At 49.3% G+C, this 17,999-nt stretch overlaps 1 protein-coding gene across 1 annotated transcript; it reads right to left on the bottom strand.

The window, feature by feature from the left end:
• Positions 1-4,254: 4,254 nt before the first annotated feature.
• HSPB8 (heat shock protein family B (small) member 8) lies at positions 4,255-17,721 on the bottom strand. Its single transcript, XM_064481182.1, has 3 exons — positions 16,870-17,721; positions 10,675-10,738; positions 4,255-5,288 (listed from the first exon to the last, which is right to left on the bottom strand). Exons 1-3 carry the CDS (start codon positions 17,234-17,236, stop codon positions 5,129-5,131), a joined length of 591 nt encoding a protein of 196 aa, XP_064337252.1. The 5' UTR covers positions 17,237-17,721; the 3' UTR covers positions 4,255-5,128.
• Between the last annotated feature and the right edge of the window lie 278 nt (positions 17,722-17,999).

The raw sequence follows: 17,999 nt of genomic DNA, 5'->3' as shown, positions 1-17,999 counted from the left end.
TCACAGGCTATCTCTGGGAAGGGCAGTCCCTCCAGGGTCAGCAAGGTCCCAGGTGGTCAAGGCATCAGAATAAAAAGATGTGCTCAGTCAAGGCTGGGACACTGTGGGCAGCTCAGAGGCAGTGCTATTTACCAGGTGGGACTTAAGTATCCCAGTATTTGGACACTCAGCACAATTGTACCTGGGCTACATCTGCATCAGTGTGGAGCCTAAAGACAGACACTCAGTAAATAGACACTGAATTGCTAAACTGGGGGCGGGGCTGGAGTCTCCGCCCCTCGCCTATCGCAGTTATCCTTGGAGAATGACCATGGCAATGCCCTTCTACACGGCAGCCCTTCCCTGTGCCTCAGCAGCCACCAGGTAGCCCACAGCTGCTCCCATCTGGGAGGACTTGGAGCCACTGGTTGGGTGGACTGATCTCACTACAGACAGGGTGATTGAGCCAGCCCTCGGCCACCAGAGAGCAGAGCCCACAACAGGCCTTGAGGCTCCCACCCCTTCTGACAACTCCTGGGCCCAGGGCACTGGGCGGGGGGAGAACTCCCAGCAGCCCTACACCCCGCCAGCTCCAGGTATTGGCTCATTTAAGAGACAGTATTGATTTTCACATTAGGATGCACAGCTTGTGAGGCACTGAGATGGGGGTGGAGGAGAAGCCAGCCACTGATTCCCGGAATTTATTTTGAGACACATTAATTTGTTTCTTCCCTTCAAGGTCAAATCAAGTCATCTGTATATATCACCATGGGCAGCAGCTGGCGGGCAGGCAGTCGGGAGGGGGGAACGGGCTGAGGATAAAACTTTCCAGGGGGCCAGGTCAAGGGAGTGGAGCATGGAAGCAGGTTCTGGGTACCCCCATCCCAGAATCATCATCGAAGGGAGTACTCCGGAATATTACTCTGTCATTTGGTGGGAGATCTCTGGGGAGGGGCTGAGTCCTCTAATTTGATGACATGGCTCATGTCTTTAAGCTGGAAGCTCTCAGAACTGATGTGAGCTGAGTTTCTGGGGTCTGAGATCATGCTTTTGGTCTAATTTCCAGGGTGACACTCATCATTCATTCATTCATTCATTCATCCATTCAAGACATCTTTATTTTCGGTGGGTGGGCTCTCTTGGGGTCTCCCCATTCAGCAGCCCAGAACTGGAGATCGTAGAAATGAAAGCTTTCATTTTCTCTATCTCACCAAGCTCTCAAAGTGGAAAGAAACGGTCACCTGACACCCAGCACAGTGCCTTGCCCTTGGTAGGTACCCACTCAATATTTGTCAAATGTCAAATGAGCTGGGATTTCCCCCTTGACTTGAATGATTTCTCCTCCCGTCCGTGAAAGCCAAGGCGTTAGGATCAGTTTGGTGTTTACGACTGTTATTATTGTTTATTCTGCTACACAAATACCTAAGCTGTTACAGGCTGTGCTGTTGGGATGGGGGTCATCGTGAGGGGGCTCTGGCCAGCCTGGTGGGAGTCTAAACTGAGACCCCAAAGAATTAACCAAAGAGGGTGGAGGAGTAGTCGTTGGCGAGAGACAGAACAGTGTATTCAGAGTTCCGGAAGCAAGAGAGAGCCCGCCTGGTTAAAGGAACAGGAGGAAGCTGGGGTAGGGAGCTGAAGGGCGAGGGTAGGGGTTAGGGTAGGTGGAGAGAGGTAACCAGGAGAGATCCCATAATGCCTTGCAAGTCTTGCAATGTAGCTTGGACTCAATCCTTTGAACAACAGGGACCCAAAAGACGGTTTTAAAAGGGACATACATACCTTTCGCCTCAGCTCATGTGTATTCTTTTGCCTGTGAGGCACCTCCCCTCTCCTAACCCTGCTTGCTCACGTCTACAATGGCGCTTACCTTCAGTGGAGTGACCCCTCCTCGGATAACTATCTCTGCCCCCACTCCCACCCTGGCAGAGCCCCGAACTGAAATATCCCTTCTCTTCCCACAAGCTGGATGGACTCAACTTAAGACGCACTTACATTTTGCTCTGTTGAGAGAAAGGCAGAACAGGGCAACAGTTAAGAGTGAAGGTCCTGGAGTCAGACTCCCTGGGCCTGTTGCTTATTAGGTGAGTGATTTGAGGCAGTGCACTTAATCCTTCCATGCCTTAGTTTCTTTATCTGTAAAATGGAAGTAAGAGTTTAACCTACCTCACGCAACAAGCAGGACCCTAAAGGGCCTCCCCACCGCCCACCATGCCCTCCACCTGCCTCTTGTTTGTAGTAAAACTTTGGCCTCCCAGGCTTTCCCTGAGTGCCACAGAACAAATTTAATGAGAGAAGTAAGAAAAGACAGAAACAAAGGAAAACAGTCAAGCAAGATACAATAATAGTTTAGCCATTAAAGTCAAGGACTTTCAGTTCTTTCTCAAGGGCTATAGATAATATTCTGGCCCAAACCCTCTGGGCTGTTTTGCAGACACTGAACCCTCCACCAGGTGGAAGAAGTTAACTGTACGCCGCTCACAAGACCCCAGATGGGCTGGAACCAGGTTGATGATGTTAACTCCTGATTACCTCACCACTAACCAATTAGAACGTCCATGACCTTATCACAAGCCCCACAAAGCCCCCTCCCTCAGCCTGTCTTTAAAAATCTTTCTCTAAAAGCCATGGTGGAGTTCAGGCCTGTTGAACACTGACTGTCTGGACTCCCTGCAGTAAACGCTGCATTTTCCTTCACCACAACCCCGTATCAGTAAATGGGCTTTACTACAAGTTTGGTCTGGTAACACTGATAGGATTTAGGGTAATTAAAGCTATTAATACACATAAAGCACTTATGCCGGGGTCTGGCACACAGTTTAGCGAGTGCCAGGCTTTCTATTACCTGCCCGCCTGTTACTGGTGTGCGGGCAACTCCTGGGCAGGAATGGCGGCTCACCGTTTGCTACAGGCTGGCTCTGAGCACAGGACCAAAATAAGACAGTGCTCAGGCAATATTCACTGACTTCTGCTGTAATTTGGGGGGTTTGGAGGTGCTCTGAAAAAAGCAACCCTGCAACGCCTCACTACCCCTTCCAAAAGCAAACATCTAGGTGCGAGTTCTACGGTCACCACAGAACTTACCCCAAGCCACTTCTCCGAGACGCGCCTTCTTCGTTGCAAACTTAGCATCGGCTTCGCGTGCTGCTGCTGTGAGGATGAAATGGGATTGGCTCCAGGGATGGAGCATGTGACCCAAGCCTGACCAATCAACGCACTGATTCCTTGGGCTGTGATTCGCTCCGGGATGGTCATGTGACCCAAGCCGGTCCAATAAGAATGACTCCCGGGAATACAGCAGAAGCGATGGGGAAAGACTGGCTTTTCTCACAGGGGAGTGGAATGTGGGAGGACGTGGGGCTGTAGTGATTGCAGCTGTCCTGGGACCACGGGGACACGTGGATCATGGAGGGCTAGGAGCAGCGGAGGTTGGGGGATGACAGGGAGGCTGGGGGTGGACCCAACACCGCAGGACGAGGAGACAGAAACAGTTCTATGAACTGTTACCAGCGTTTATCCCGGACTTCTCAGCTGTGTCCAAGAAATACCCTTTTTTGCTTAAGTCGGTGTGAGTGGGGTTTCCTAGCACTTAGCACAGAAATGGTTCTAACTGATGCCCTGTGCCAACAGCCCTGCTCCCTCCCATCCTGCGTTCAGGGTTCTGGGCTCCCCAGAAGCATGAGTGTGTGGCAGCCACTGCATTGTTAACTGCCCTCAAGGCTGCTACTTCCCTTCCCTCCTACCTAACAGAACCTTGTTTTTTCAGGCAGCAATGTTCCTGGCCTCAAAGGACAAATCAACATTGGTCTAAGCCTATCCCTTTCCCTTTGCCAGGAATTGGCTTCAGGGTACACATGACACGGAAGACCCAGTTTTAGTCAATGAAATAAAAGAAAGAAATCTGCTGAGGGAGAGCTTCTGGCAAAGATCTTACTGAGAGAAAGCCAGGCGAGAAGATTTTTTCACCCTTGCCTTCTCTTGGACCTTGTCATATGAGGCTGAGATGCTTCAGCTCCTGCAGCCATCGTGCAAACATGAGGACAGAACTTGTAGACTTGTCAGAGGGGCAGAGGAATAAGATAGAAAGACTCTGGGTTCTGGTGGCATAACAGCTGAAAAAGTAATTTTGAAATCACTCATATCTGTACTTCTGATAAAGTTAGACAGATGTTTATATCATTTAAGCCACTATGCACTGGGCATTATTATTGGCAGCCACAAGCATCCCTTATTGATATTGCATATGCATTTAGTTCCCATCAAAACAACACACAAGGCTAAGAACATCAGCTCCTTTATTATTGTTGTTGTTGTTATTATTATTATTATTAACTATTATTTTTTCTTAAACAACAGCACAATTCAAATAACAATGACACACACGTCCCACCCATATAAATAATACCACTAGTCTGCCTGCCAGGCTGTCTGGCCTTTGCTTGGTTCCTGGTGGAGCTGTCTGGTGACAGCCCCCTCTGTAAAAATCCCGACTTGGACATAGGAGACATGAGAAAGGGGGGACTATAGTCAGAGAATAAACTAAGGGGCTTCCAGAGTCCTTGGGGAGTGCCAGCTTGGGAACGTGCTATAAATGCCTGGGTGTAGGGCAGAAGGCACTGTTTGTTTTCATGTGGCTTTTGGATCAATCCCACGTGGGGATGTAAGACCTGTCTATAGCCCTCTGTAAACCAGGGCTGCAAAAACACAATGGAGTGAGCTACTGGGCTCCATCAACAAAACCACGGAGCAGGCATGGACATTGGGAGCCCAGCATGGGAATCTGGGTGATGGGGAGGTCCCCAGAGAAAAGCAACTCTTGCATTAGCTGCAAGGTAAGATACAATGTGAAATGTTATGTCCCCTTTTATCTGTTTGGCAACTATAGAATGTGCAGCATTTTCATCACAATAGAAAAGGTAAACTCTCAGCATTTTGGCCTAGTGCAACCGAGCCTGACCTGCCAATTGCTCCAACTTGCAGGAAAAAAAAACTAGTAGTACACTATCCAGGGAATCTGGTCAATACACCCTGACCCCCCCCCCCCCCAAATTTTAGTCACACTAAATCTATGAATTCAGCTAAAGTAATGTAGTCTGGAATCAGAGATGCCCTGGGGTTGAGGAGGGAACAAGAAAGGACCAAGACTGAGGTCTCAGGTACAAGTGACTTCCTGGCTGTCTTGGGGAAGCTCATTGTTGAAACTGCTCTCTCCAAATGGTGAGTAAGGGGGGACCTGGGGAGCTTCGATGATCAGCAGGCCTTCTGGGGAAAGTGAGGCAAATACGGTCGCAGGATCCACCTCTGCAGGAAGCCTAGGATAAACACAAGATTCAATTTTTATTTTTGTTTACAGCCAAGACATTCTTTTATTCATTCAAAAGAAAAGACTTGTAGGGGGGAGTAATTAGGTTTATTTTTATTTATTAACGGAGGTACTGGGGATTGAACCCAGGACCTCACGTGTGCTAAGCACACACTCTACCACTGAGCTATTCCTTCCACCCAGAAAAGGTTTTTGATAAAAGCTTTAGGGGCATATGATGCTGGGCTTGAACCCTGGCTCTGCCCCCTTTCTATCTGTGTGATCTTGGGAAGGTCACTCAGTTTCTCCGAGCCTGTTTCCTCTTCTGCAAAACAGGGACAATAATATTAAACGTATGCAGTATTTGATGCTCTAGAATGAGATGAAGAATCTGAACATGGTTTGCAAATGGTAAAACAATGGTCCGATGGTAACTTTAAAGGGACCTGTGGGCCCAAGTATTTGGTCCTTGGTTGAGGTCTCAGAAATCGCCACCACCATCAATCATCCCTTTAGAGAACATAAATGTCACAGCAGGTGACACATTTTCATTTGTCACGTGCCTGCCAGAGAGCGCTTTACTACGAAATGCATTGCTGGTGGAAGTGACAGTGGAACAGGCAACTTGACAGATAAAGAGGGTCAGCTGCTCAACGGCTAGACTTCAGATGGCACCTTAGAGATGCTTAGGATGAGCCTTGATTGGGTCACATCTTAAGTATCTCTTAGCAGGTCATAGTTTTGTTCCCAAAACACATTTATAGGCATTACCTGGTTGGAGCTTTATAAAGAACCCAGAATGGTTAATAGGTGGGAATTAATGACTGTTGCACAATACATTTACCAGAGACGTGGGGAAATCAAATACCAGGCTCAGCAAGTGAAAAAGCATCAAAGACGGGGTTCCTGAACCCAAATCTGGTTCTAGCTCTGAAGCTATTTTTATGATTCTGGGATTGTTTGGGGGTAAATGAGGCTATCCGGGGCATGGTTTCATCAACAAACTACTGGAATTGTGAGAACATGTTAATGACCTCGTTAGGATTCCATTATTAATGAAAATAATGAAAACTGCGACCGTCTGAGCACTTTCTATGTGCCAGGTGTTTCACCTGGATCATCTCACTTAGTTGTTAACAATAATCCCATCAGGCAAGCTCTATGACTAGCCCCAATTTACAGATGAGAAGATTGAGGTCAGAGAGGTGAACTGATTTGCCCAAGGTCACACAGCCGGTAAGCAGTAGATGGGGATGGAACTGCAGTCCTGGTCTCCAAACTCAGAGGAGATGCTCATGATGCTCTACTGCCTCCCTGGCACCAGACTTTTGAAAAAAGGTCCGTGGTTGGGAAAATCAGAAGGTTCGATCACCATTGGTCTTTCCACCGGTCCAGGCTGGCTTTGCCTGTTGTAAATGCAGGAATCTTGAGGCAAGAACCAAGATATTGGGTCATGAGCCCATTCCGGTCATGGGAGGGATCCTTCCTGGAGGGGTTGGGGAGTTTTTTTTGCTCTGTCTGAAAAGCAACCTGGAGCTGCATGAACTGCATCTACAAGGTGACTCCTTCCAAATGGGAGTCCCGGAGATGAATGAGGGGTCAGCAGGGAAGGACAGAAGAGAAAGGGGACATGGACAGTTGCCAAGTCAAACTTCTGTAGTAGAGAGACAGCCAAAAGTTTGGACCTCCAGCTCTCTGCTGGGAGTGGGCTGACTCTGTTTAACCCTTTGCACGCCAACCCATGTGATACAATGTGACAGGGCAAGCCACGGTCCACAGCAGGCAGCCCTGAGTTCAAATTCTTCCTCTTCCTGACTGTGTGAATTTGGGCTAGTGAGCTCGCCTCTCCAAACTTACTTCCTTACGGGAAAAGAGGGTTAAAAGAGCATCTATCTCTTAAGGTGGTGTGAGAATTGATGTGGGATGACGAAAGCAAAGGCTTGGCCCAGTACCTGGCATACAGTAAGTGCTCAAAACGAGGCAGCTTCTACATTGCTATTGTAGGCATTGGCCGTACAAGGAGGCATCCTGACCAGCGTGACTATCTTAGCAAGATCATTGAACCATGAAATGTCAGAGCCCAAAAGGATCTCAAATGCCCACAGCAATGCTCTCATGTTCCCCATGGGGAAACTGAGGCCCCGAGATGGGAACAGACTTGTTCAAGGGCTCTCACCAGGTGACCTATGTGTGGAACCCATTCGGTGGGAAAGTTAGTCCTCCTCAATTTTCTTTCCGTCCTTACATTTACATCCAGCTCAAAATCTCAGCTCAGTGTTAACATGCCTTTAACACCTTAGCCTCTGTCTCTGGCTATTTTCCTTTTTTTTTTTTTTAACAAAGAAAGGGCTGACCCTTTGGCAGGCAATACGATCTAGTGAGAATTTAACCACATTTTGCTTTCAGTGGATTTATTTTATAATTGCCTTCCTCAGTGAACGTTTTACTGATGAGAATTTAACCTTATCAAAAGCGAGTTGATCGAAAAGAAAAAAAAGTCATAAGCAAATGATAATATGGGAATGTAAGCAAAGAAGGCAAAAACGTAGGTGAAGATGGTATGTGAATGATTCATTTTATCCCCCTGAACCAAGTAGGAAGGACATGGGCTTTGAAGGAGAGACCTGTGTTCAAAGCCCAGATCTGCTCGTTCCCTGCTGTGTGACCTTAACTGAATCCCAACATCCTCCGTTTCCTCCTCCGCAAGGTGAGCTCAATGATATCTACTCCATGGGAATCTTTTAAAGATGAAGAATTAAACCTCTAAACCTTTTACCATGGCTCTTAACACACCAGTAAATGGCAGTGTCAGTAAATGGCACATCAGATACCTGGGGAGATGTGGAGCAAAGCCAATAGAACCCTCCCTTGATGACTTCCTGCAGCCCCTGTCCTCTCATCCAAGTTGAGTGTGGAAAAGATCCCCTCCACTGTCTTTGCCCTGCACCCAGCCTGACTGGCAAATCCCAGTACCTCTCCCTTGCTCCCTCATCTGGTCCAAATAGGGCCTTTCACATGGGGATGGATGTGTTGGCAAGAATTTCTTAGCTGTGGCTAAGGCAAACAGCTGGAGCATCCTGTCTGGGAGGATATCTCCAAGGACCTCAGCCTGGCTGAAGGAGCTTCCCTGTCCTCTAATGACCAGAGTTTTTCCCTGGGAGAGGCAATGAGGTCTCTGAGATTGGGCCGGGGCCATCCCAAACCCCAGTCCTCTCCTGGGTGTCTGGAGTCTGGGCCGGGCCAGGAGCTCCCAGGAGTCCCAGCTGCTCTTGTGTGACTCCAGCTTTGTGGAGTCTTTAATAATATAAGTTCCCACGGACGGAGCACTGAGTCTGTACACTGTGTGAAAAGTTTTACACACATGCTCTCATCCCCCATCATGAGGGGATGAGGGAATACGGGAACGGAAGCTCAGAGCAGTTTCTCTAAGTTATCCACTCAATCATGGAGCTGGCATTTCCTACACCCAGAGGTGAGATTCAAGATATTTAACCACTGGTCCAGCTGGACATCGCCCAACCAGAATGGATGGATACATGCCATAGTGATGGAGGAGGGTCCTAAGGACCCTTTAGTTGTTGGGATGTGGGGAGGTTTGGAGGGTCCCAGGGACAGGGTCAGAATGGCTGGTTGACTGAGGACAGCCTCTGAGGGGCTCCTAGTCCAATATTATAACAACCAGCCCAGCTCGACTGCTGAACAGCAGCCCTGCCTTCAGCAGCTTTAGGCATTTCTATCTGGTCAAGTAACTTCCAGCAAGCTGTTTTCCCAGAGGCCTCAGAGACGCGAAAGCCACGAAAATGGCTGTCTTTCAGAGATGATTAATTTGCTGACTTCTTTCCGGCTCCATCCCTTTCACAGCTTTGCCCTGCCTGTGACTCCATCCTGAGACCTTATTTCAGTCTCTTAAAAGAAACATCAGCTCCCTCCCTCCCTCTCTTCCTCATCTTTCCCTTCTCAGCAAAGTCTGATCTGCCTGCTGTTCCAGGGAGAGGTGCGGGTCTCCTGATGGCAGGCAGGTCAGAGAGCTCAGAGAAAAACAGTTTAGCATTTGCCATTATCAGGAAGTGTCTTTTAAGTACTCTGGAGGCACCGGATGGGTGCAGAATGGGCACATCGGGGGAGAGACAGGAGGACTGCAGGATCCCAGAGCCGAAAGAAGAAAGAAGCCTCAGAATTCAGCTTGGGCAATCTCTCCAGACACACGGACACCTTTGCCAGGGCGAGGGGAGGAGTTAAGATTCAATAACAATAACAATAAAAGTAAGAACAAACCGCCACTTCTGAGGACCCGCTGTGAGCCCATCACTGCCCTGGGATCTCATTTTGTTTCCAGCGGGTAACTCCGCAAGGCTGGAATCAGCATCCATCCCCTTTACAGATGAGGAAAGGGCAGTCCCTGCTCAGAGAATGAACACTGCAAGCTCAGGGTTCAAGGATCTTGTTTGGGGCTGTTCTAAATGCTAATTTTAAGGACCTTGGATGTGTTCTTTCACCTCTGGGAGAGTTGAGTTTCCCCATAATACAAGGAGGGGAGTGTCTCTTCTCCCCACGGCGTTACCTTTGCTGCAAAGGCTAATGCAGTGACAACTGGGAAAAGACTTTGGAGCTAGAAGTGCACGTGGTGCAGTGATGCTGATTGGGGGAAGGTGTGTCTGTGAGCACCTGGTCATCGGCACCTCTCGACGACTCTCTTCTCCCCACGGGCACTGTCATTAGGGGCTCAGCGTGGCTTTGATGCATTGGCTCAGACTGGTGGTCTTGCTGCTGTTCACGTAATTCCCCAGCTTCAGCCCTCCTCGCCCACCCCCCAGCAAAACCGGCTCTTCCTTTATCCCAATCTCTCAGCCTCAAAACCCTTCTCGTAAGGAAGTATTGATGACGCCAGGACACCTTTCAGCTAAATTCTTATGGATGCTCTAGGGAAGGTGCCCATTCTCCTGGCTATGGGAGACTTAGAGCAAGCAGCCTTCGAAAGGTTCTAGTGGGGAACTGGGGGCATCAAAAAAGGGTCTTTTTTGATGGTGATGGAGACTCTCTCTCTGCCATGTCGTGTGGGTAGGTGAGTGCCCCAATTTTGGTGAAATTGTGGACTAGCCACTTTGCCTCTCTTATTCTCGAATTCTTCATCTATAAAACGGGGTTGTTAACACCCACCTCGCAGAGCACTGAGCAGATGAGACGACATGATCCATGTGCCCCTGCCCCAACCCCTTCTGGGAACCTACTGCAGGTCTGCTGAGATACCGTCTCCCCTTAGGTGCCAGGGTCCCATTCTCTGCCCCCTGGGAAGTGGGCGTCTTGAAGGAGAGATGCCCAAGAGGGTGAGACCCCAGATCCCAGGTACCCCACCCGCATTCCAGTCCTACCCTGAAATCCAACTGCCAGGTACTTACTGGATTTTCTTTGTGAAGTTCTTGGAAACGATGCCGCCTTCTTGCTGCTTCTCTTCGTGTTTACCTGGAAGGGAGAGGAATGGCACGTGTCAGTATCTGTGTCCCCTGGGCATCATCCAAGACTCGGGCTGGGGTTCGAATCCTGCCCCTGCCTCGCTGTGTGGCTTGGGGCTTGGTCTAGAGGCCCCAGTTGCCTGAGCCTCTGGTCCCACATCTGCTAAGTGGACCCACTTGAAACCACCTCCCAGGCTATTATGAAGATGGAATAAGACAATGGGCCAGTCAGGAGGCCTTGACTGTGGTTTGTAGACGATTATGAGTTAGACTTAGGACACCACAGAAACGACCTCCTGTGTCCCCTTAGATGCTGCCCTGCATCCCCTGAGTCTTGCATCTCATCCTTCTCTCCTCACCAGCCAGGAGAGCCCTGAGGTTAACATCCCAGAATGGGTAATAGGAAAAAAGTGGGGCTAGTCTGCCACCCAGCTGGCTGTGTAACGCACAGAGCCCTTGCCCAGCTCTGGGGATGGGCTTCTTCTTCCCTTGGTTACTGATGTGAGAAGTGAGGCCCGGGGATGAGTCCAAGGTCACCCAGCAAGTGCACGGCTGCCCTGAGCTGAGAACCAGCTCTCTCTCTGAACCTAAGCCAAGGGCTCGGTTCAATGCCCCTCGGCCTGTTTTGGCTTCCAGTTAGTTCTTTGAGTCACGTTATCTGTATCTAGTACTGAAAGAACCACCCGGAAATAATGCTTCAATCTGCTAAAAAAAACAAAAATAAAAACCATCCAGACTCTCCAAAGGGGGCTCTCCCTAAGAAATGACACATGGGACACCACAGATGTGAAATCCGACCTGCCCCTCTTCCTCCACGCTGGCAAGCGAGGGCTTTTTCTCTTTCCTTCGGAAGGAAAAATACGAAATTCCAAGAAGGCTTAACCCCAAACTGGCTGTCATCTTACCATTTATATAACAAATTCTGAGCCTTTTGGCCCCTCCCCATTTTTTTTTTTTTTTAACAGACAGAGTGTCTCTAATTTCTCTTTAAACAAATTGGATTAGTGCCCAGCAGAGCCACTGGGCTCCTATTATTAGTCACTCTTCATTTGTGGGGCCACATTCCAGGGCTAAGAACCCTCATTTATTGGAATTCAAAAATTGCACCTCTTTGAGGAGTGATGGAAATGTTAGCTATCTTGATTGTGGTGGTGGTTTCACTGGTGTATACATCTATCAAAATTTATCAACGTGTACGCCTGAAATATGTGTAGTTCACTGTACAGGAACCATACCACAATAAAGGTGTTAAAAAAATAAAGAACCGTCGTTTATACAAGGACACCCTTCCGAGGGGCTTTGGATTCAGACTGGAAATAACCTTGTGTGACAGAGTGTCGTACTGTGGTCCAGATTTTTTTTAAGCTGACAATTTATAGGTGACTACCTTATTAATTACTTTTTTATAATTCATTATTCTTTTATTAATAACTTCTTTCGGATTACAAAATAACTGATGTGTATCTTTGAAAATGCAGAAAATAAAGAAAAAAGCAATCAAAACCGTCCATAATTCCATCACCCCAAGGAAACCACATTTTTTGTACACGTTCCAGACTTTCTTCTGTTACTTAGAAATGCATATATGTTCTAGAGTAGCGATGAATATCAGATCAAATGAGATCACATTGTCTGTTACTCCTGAAACTTGTTTTTCTCTCTTGCGGATGCGTTATAATTGTTTTTCCCATATCCCAGAAAATATTCTTTGACAACATGGCTTTTAATGGCTATAGCGGGTACAGAAGTTCATTTAGCCAATCCCCGGCTTTTGGGCACTGAGACGGTATCTGACATTGGAAAGAACCTCACTGTACTGACCGTTCTTGCAGCCAGAGCTTCACCCCTGGCCTGATGACTTCTCTAGGATAAATTCCAAGTTCTAGAATGTCTAAGCCTTGATCTATATTACTAAATTTCCCGTAGGAAAGGCTACATCAATTTAGTCTCCCACCAGCTGGGCAGAAAGGGGTACATTTACAGGAATTCATTTTTAAACTGGAGTGTCTGGCTAACCAGAACATACTATTCCGTGAACGTGCTGCTGCTGGGAGCTCGAAGAGTTTATCTGGACCTGCCAAGTCCAGGAGCACCGGCAGCCTGGCTCTAACACGGGCCGGTGGCCAGAGGAGCACTGTCTGTCCCTGGGTCCCCGCCCCAGAGCATGGGCCTCTGGAGATCTGCCTCCCCTGGGGACAGGCCAGTGCCTCTGACTCAGCTCTTTTGCACACTTGGTGTCCTGGCAATAATAATCGAGGAGGAGACGATGCTGATGGTAATAATAACAATAGCAACCACTTACATGGCGCTTCCTTGGGGTCCGTCAGCGTCTTAAGCACCTGACCGATAGCAACCTTAGTTTTCACAAAAAGCGTAAAAAGCAGGTGCTTTTTTTATTACCATTTTGTGGGTAGGGCAATGGAAGTTCAGAGAGGTGAAGTGATGAGGCCTAGGTCACACAGCTTGGAAGTGCTGGAGCAAAGACTCCAAGGCAGGGACGTGGGTTGGGTTTGGAGTCCCTGCTCTGACGTTTCCCAGCACATCCCTCCTCTATCCTGAGCCTCAGTTCACGCCTCTCTACAATAGCAGCAACAACTTCTTAATCACTGGGTGACTATGAGGCAGTGATGTGAATGAGTCACAGAATTGCTTTCAAAGTTGTAAAGCTACCCTGAGAAGGTTAATGCTTGTGGTGAATTTGGATATTTGGGGAAAGAATGGATCATCAGAAGCTAAACTTCCTGTTCATGCTCTGAAAATAGGGTATTGGGGTTGTGGGGTAAGGATCTCGGAGCAAGGCAGCTCTGTAGAGGGTGGCTTGGGGAGGGGGTTAAACTGGGTGGAAGGGGGCGTGGTTAGAAGGCTCCTATTGAAGCATAATTTGCATGATATTTGAATACCTATTGACAAGGGCAGCTTCAGGATCATAACTGATTTTTAATTCCTTATTTTGCTTTCCTATCTACCTTGTAAATATTTTATTTTTGAAAACAGCAAAAAGTAATTATTAAGATTCTTTTTTTAAAAAAAAGAATTCATCTGGAGGCCAGGGGAAGCCAGAGGCCCCTCACAGCCCCATTTGCTCAACATGCCAGAGAAATGCAGGTGCCAAGAAGTAGGCATCAGCATTTTGGGGAAAGCTATGGGCCCAGCTAAGGAAAGAAGGTGCTGTTTCCAGGGGAGCACAGCACCCTGGGATTAAGGAGAAGGGGCGGAATAAAGCCTCGGGGCTTTCCAGTCCCTTCCTCTGCCAGCGCCTGGCCCAGTGGCCCATGACAAGAACATTTCTTGGCTGGTGGCTGCAGGGTAGGGGAGGGGGTGTGTGTGAGGCATGATGGAAATCATTTAGTTTAGCATTTTCCAAACACTTCCCTGGAACTGGATGCTTTAATGTGGTCAGATAAGACAGAGCCACCTCTCAGAGATTCATAAACTACACTAGCAAATTCAAGGCTCTGATAAGTCCTGCAGTGAGAAGACCTATTAATAATTTTGTTTCCTCTGGTAATTTCGAAAATCCTGGACTCCTCCACTTCCCTCCATGTATCAGATGCTAGTAATATCATAAAACACACTGTCTGGCAAATACGTATCAACCCTTCATTAGACCAATGGCAAAGCAGAGGCCCAAGAGGTGGTAGGATTTGCCCTGGGCCACTCAGTAAGAAGCAGATCCAGCTATCCTGACTTGGAACTGTCTAAGCAGGCCCGGCTTTGAATTTCAGACGTTGCTATGGAGAAGCAGGTGATCTCAGCAGAGTTACTATCCCCAGGCCTCGGTCTCCTCGTCTGTAAAATGGGCGCAACCCACCTATGTATATTTCCTTGGAAGTCCATGAGGAATCCATGAGCCAAACCGTGTTGGTGTTTAGCACAGCGCCCTGTGTCAAAGGTGTGTCGTAATGTGCAATCAGATGGGAGACTGCATCTGACCTCAGACATCCCCTGAAAGCTGCTTTTTAAATGGAGCCCCTGATAGCGATCTGATTTTTAAAATCCCTATCACTAAAGTCTCTGTATGTTCTCTAGGGGGATTTGGATTTTGTCAAGCCGAGATTGCTAAGTGCACAGCTGTGAGGCATTTTCAACCTAGAACAGCTTTGTCTGTCTTTGTTTTATATAACCCCCCGACAAACCCATTTTACAAATGTGGAAATGAGGCTCTGTGACTCACACGCCAAGCCTCTGAATTAGTAAGGTACTTAGCTGGGATCTCAGCCTGCAGCTGCCGGACCCTACTTGTTAAGAAGCACCTTGAAAGGGGGAGAGTGTACAAAGCCCTCCAGGCTGGACAGAGGTCTCCTGGAGGGACCACAGGGTCTGGGAGACCCTCCACCCTGGGGAGGAAGACTCTAGAGTCCTAATTAAAACAAAGATGGCAGGTGTGGTGATAATAATCACCTTGTTCGCAGAGTGCCAGACGGACACTCTGCATTTATCATTATAGATTGTCTGTACATGTTTAGTCTTCCCTGCAGCCTTGTTGGGGGGGTACTAGTAGGATCCCCCTTCTTCACATGGGGAAACTGAGGCTCAGAGTGGTGAAGAGCTGTTTCTGTCCATATCCATCCAGAGAATAGTGGTGGTGTGATTTAAACCCAGGTCTCAAAGAGCACCTACGATTGATGATTTATCGGGGCCTTACCATCTGCCCGGCATGTAAATAACAACAACCTTGACAACAGTAATAATACAGATTTCCTGTGTTCCAAGAGCCATGTATGCACTTTACCAGCATCACCTCATTTACGTCAAAAATCCTTAGGCGGTGTAGCCGTTTGAATCCCAATTTCCAGATAAGGAAACAAAGCACAGGAAAGTGGTTTCAGATGCCTGGCTCCCCAGCCAACTCGGAAAGTCCTGGCTGACCCCCTCCACGCAGGCACATGCCGCCCCAGCGTGCCTCCCCGCCCGCCACACCCGCAGGAACCTCTAATGTTTATAATTCTGCCCTTGAAGGCTTTGAAACTCCCCCTGAAGGCTGCTCTGCCGGGGCCTGTCCCTGCCTAGCCTGTTTGCACCGGCTTTATTGATTTTCTGGCCGGTAGAGTCTGCCAGGAACACACTCTTTTTAATGGAGCGTTAATTGGGAGGGCCGGGACAGAAAGCTCGTCCCTGCTGCCCTGCTTAACAGGAACTGAGCCTCTGTCTCCTCTTTCCTTTTCTCCAGAACATTCCCTCTCCCAGGCTGGGATGTGGTGGCAGGAGCCCTGGGCCTGGAGTCATGGGCAGGCCCAGTCTCTAACTGCTGCTGACTCACGGCGTGACCTCGGACAAGCCCCCACCCAGGCCTCAGCCTCCTTGGCTGCAAAATGGGACTAGACACCTCCGCTTCTCAGGGCTGGAGGGAGGGCTCATTGAGAGCAGGAATGTAAAAGGTACACCCGAGCCCTCGGCACCCGGCAGGTGCTCAAGAAATCATCTCTTCACCTCTGGCCTCTCAATTCCCAGACAGCCTGGGTTTGAATCTCTGGTGGTGCCCTCAGGCTAGTTAATTTAACCTCTCTGCGCCTCAGTTTCCTCATCTCTAAAAAGAGGAGGCAGACAGGACCTACCTCTTCTGGTTGTGTTCACTGACATGCTACAGGTAAAGACTATAGAATGGTACCTCGCAGACAGTAATCACTCAACCAAGGTTACCAAGTTGTACCCTTACAATGACATTTATGCCTCGGTTTCCTTACCTGGGACAAGGGCAGGCGTTTCTCTTGAAACCTGTGCTAGTCATTAACAGTCTGATCACACAGCATTAAATACCCCCCTGTCGGACTGTGTTATGATGCTGTGGTGCGCGGACCCCACTTCTCTGTCTTTTCACTCCTTGTCTATTTGTGAAACTTTCATTCTTTATGTTAAATTCTCTCTGTCAAAACATGCGACGTGGTCTCTATTTTCCTGCTGGTTCCCTGGGGGATGCAGTGCCCAAAGGCCCCCCAACAGCTAAGTCAGGTTAAAATTTTTCCTTGAAGCCTGGAGAGGAGAGCTTTTCTGTAAAGAGAACTTTTATGGCCTGCATTCCTGAGCCCTGAAGTCACCTGTGTCGTGCTGTCACAGCATTCCCTCTAAGGGAACATTCTGGTGGCTATTCCAGGGCCGAGGTCTACACCCCCTCCCCAGCTTCTCCTTCCCTCCTCCACTCACCAGATACCTCCACGTATCCATCCTTCGTTTTTACCATCAGCTCCTCCGGCTTAAAGCTGTGCACGTTGACACACACTTTCCAGGGCTCCCCAGGGAAGGGAGGGGGGCTCCTGCCCTCGGCAGGTACCCTAAACCTGCCCCCGGAAGTGGGCCCCCGGTGCACCATCCCTGATCTCAGGGTGCCCGGCCAGGCAGAGGAGATGCGAGGCAGGGCCCAGTCAGGCCAAGGGGCAGTCAAGTCGTCAGGGAAGGGGTCCATGCCAAAGCCATCGTCCAGCAGGCGGGAGGACAGGGATGAGTCTCGGAATGGGTCCCGGCGCAGGCGACTTCCATAAGGGCAGGGGAAGGGCATCTGACCATCAGCCATGGTGGCTGCTGAGCTGGAGGAGAAACAGAGGCTCAGAGAGAGGAAGCCACCTGCCCAAGGTCACACAGCAAGATGATGTGGGTCGGCTGGCCTTCCAAGCTTATTCTGCAGCTTCAGAAAATGCTGAACCATCCACTGCCAAGGACAAGGAGGCACGCACCAGGCTGGGGTCCCAGCCCCTAAGGACACTCCAGCCACCAAAGGCGACCTCTGGCTGGTGGTACAGAATTCTCCAGCACAGCCTCACCGGAGATCAGCCAGCCACCGTCCGCCCAGGCCGTCCAGGCTCTCAGCCAGAGCTGCTGAGGTCCAGAATGGAGCCGGGAGCTTAATAAACCCGGCAACCAGCAGGCCTAGAAACTTCTTGCTTCTCCTGGGCTGGGAGACTCCTATTTATTGCTGCCAGGGACTGGGGGCGGGATTTGCAAGCGCCTCCTGTCACAGGAGTATTCGGAGGCGATGAACCAGCCCCAGAGAATCCGCTGAGGGAACAGCCGGGCTCCCAGGGGGCTGGGAGGGACCTTAACATCCAAGTTCCGCCAGCCTCTCCGGACACTCTCCTCCCCCACTCGGCTCAGCTCCGCCCTCCCTCCAGCTCCTTCTCCGGCAGCCTGCCCCCCGCAGGGCACTAAGGCCCGGCTATTAATAACCCGTGCCTGGCTGAGGGCTCAGGTCACCCTCTGCAAATACCTCCCCCAGAGCGAGCTGCATCCTGCCTCCACGCTGGGGACCCGCAGAAGCCCAGGGGAGAGCGGGACCCTGG

Source organism: Camelus dromedarius, chromosome 31 (assembly GCF_036321535.1).
Source record: "Camelus dromedarius isolate mCamDro1 chromosome 31, mCamDro1.pat, whole genome shotgun sequence".
NCBI classification, from domain to species: domain Eukaryota; kingdom Metazoa; phylum Chordata; class Mammalia; order Artiodactyla; family Camelidae; genus Camelus; species Camelus dromedarius.
This window is presented reverse-complemented; position numbering and strand designations above follow the sequence as displayed.

Coding starts and splice junctions, on each gene's coding strand:
- HSPB8 (XM_064481182.1), bottom strand. CDS start 17,236: ATGGCTGATGGTCAGATGCCCTTCCCCTGCCCTTATGGAAGTCGCCTG. Junction 10,739..16,869: donor TGGATACGTGGAGGTATCTG/GTGAGTGGAGGA, acceptor TCTCCCTTCCAG/GTAAACACGAAGAGAAGCAG. Junction 5,289..10,674: donor AACTTCACAAAGAAAATCCA/GTAAGTACCTGG, acceptor TGTTTATCCTAG/GCTTCCTGCAGAGGTGGATC.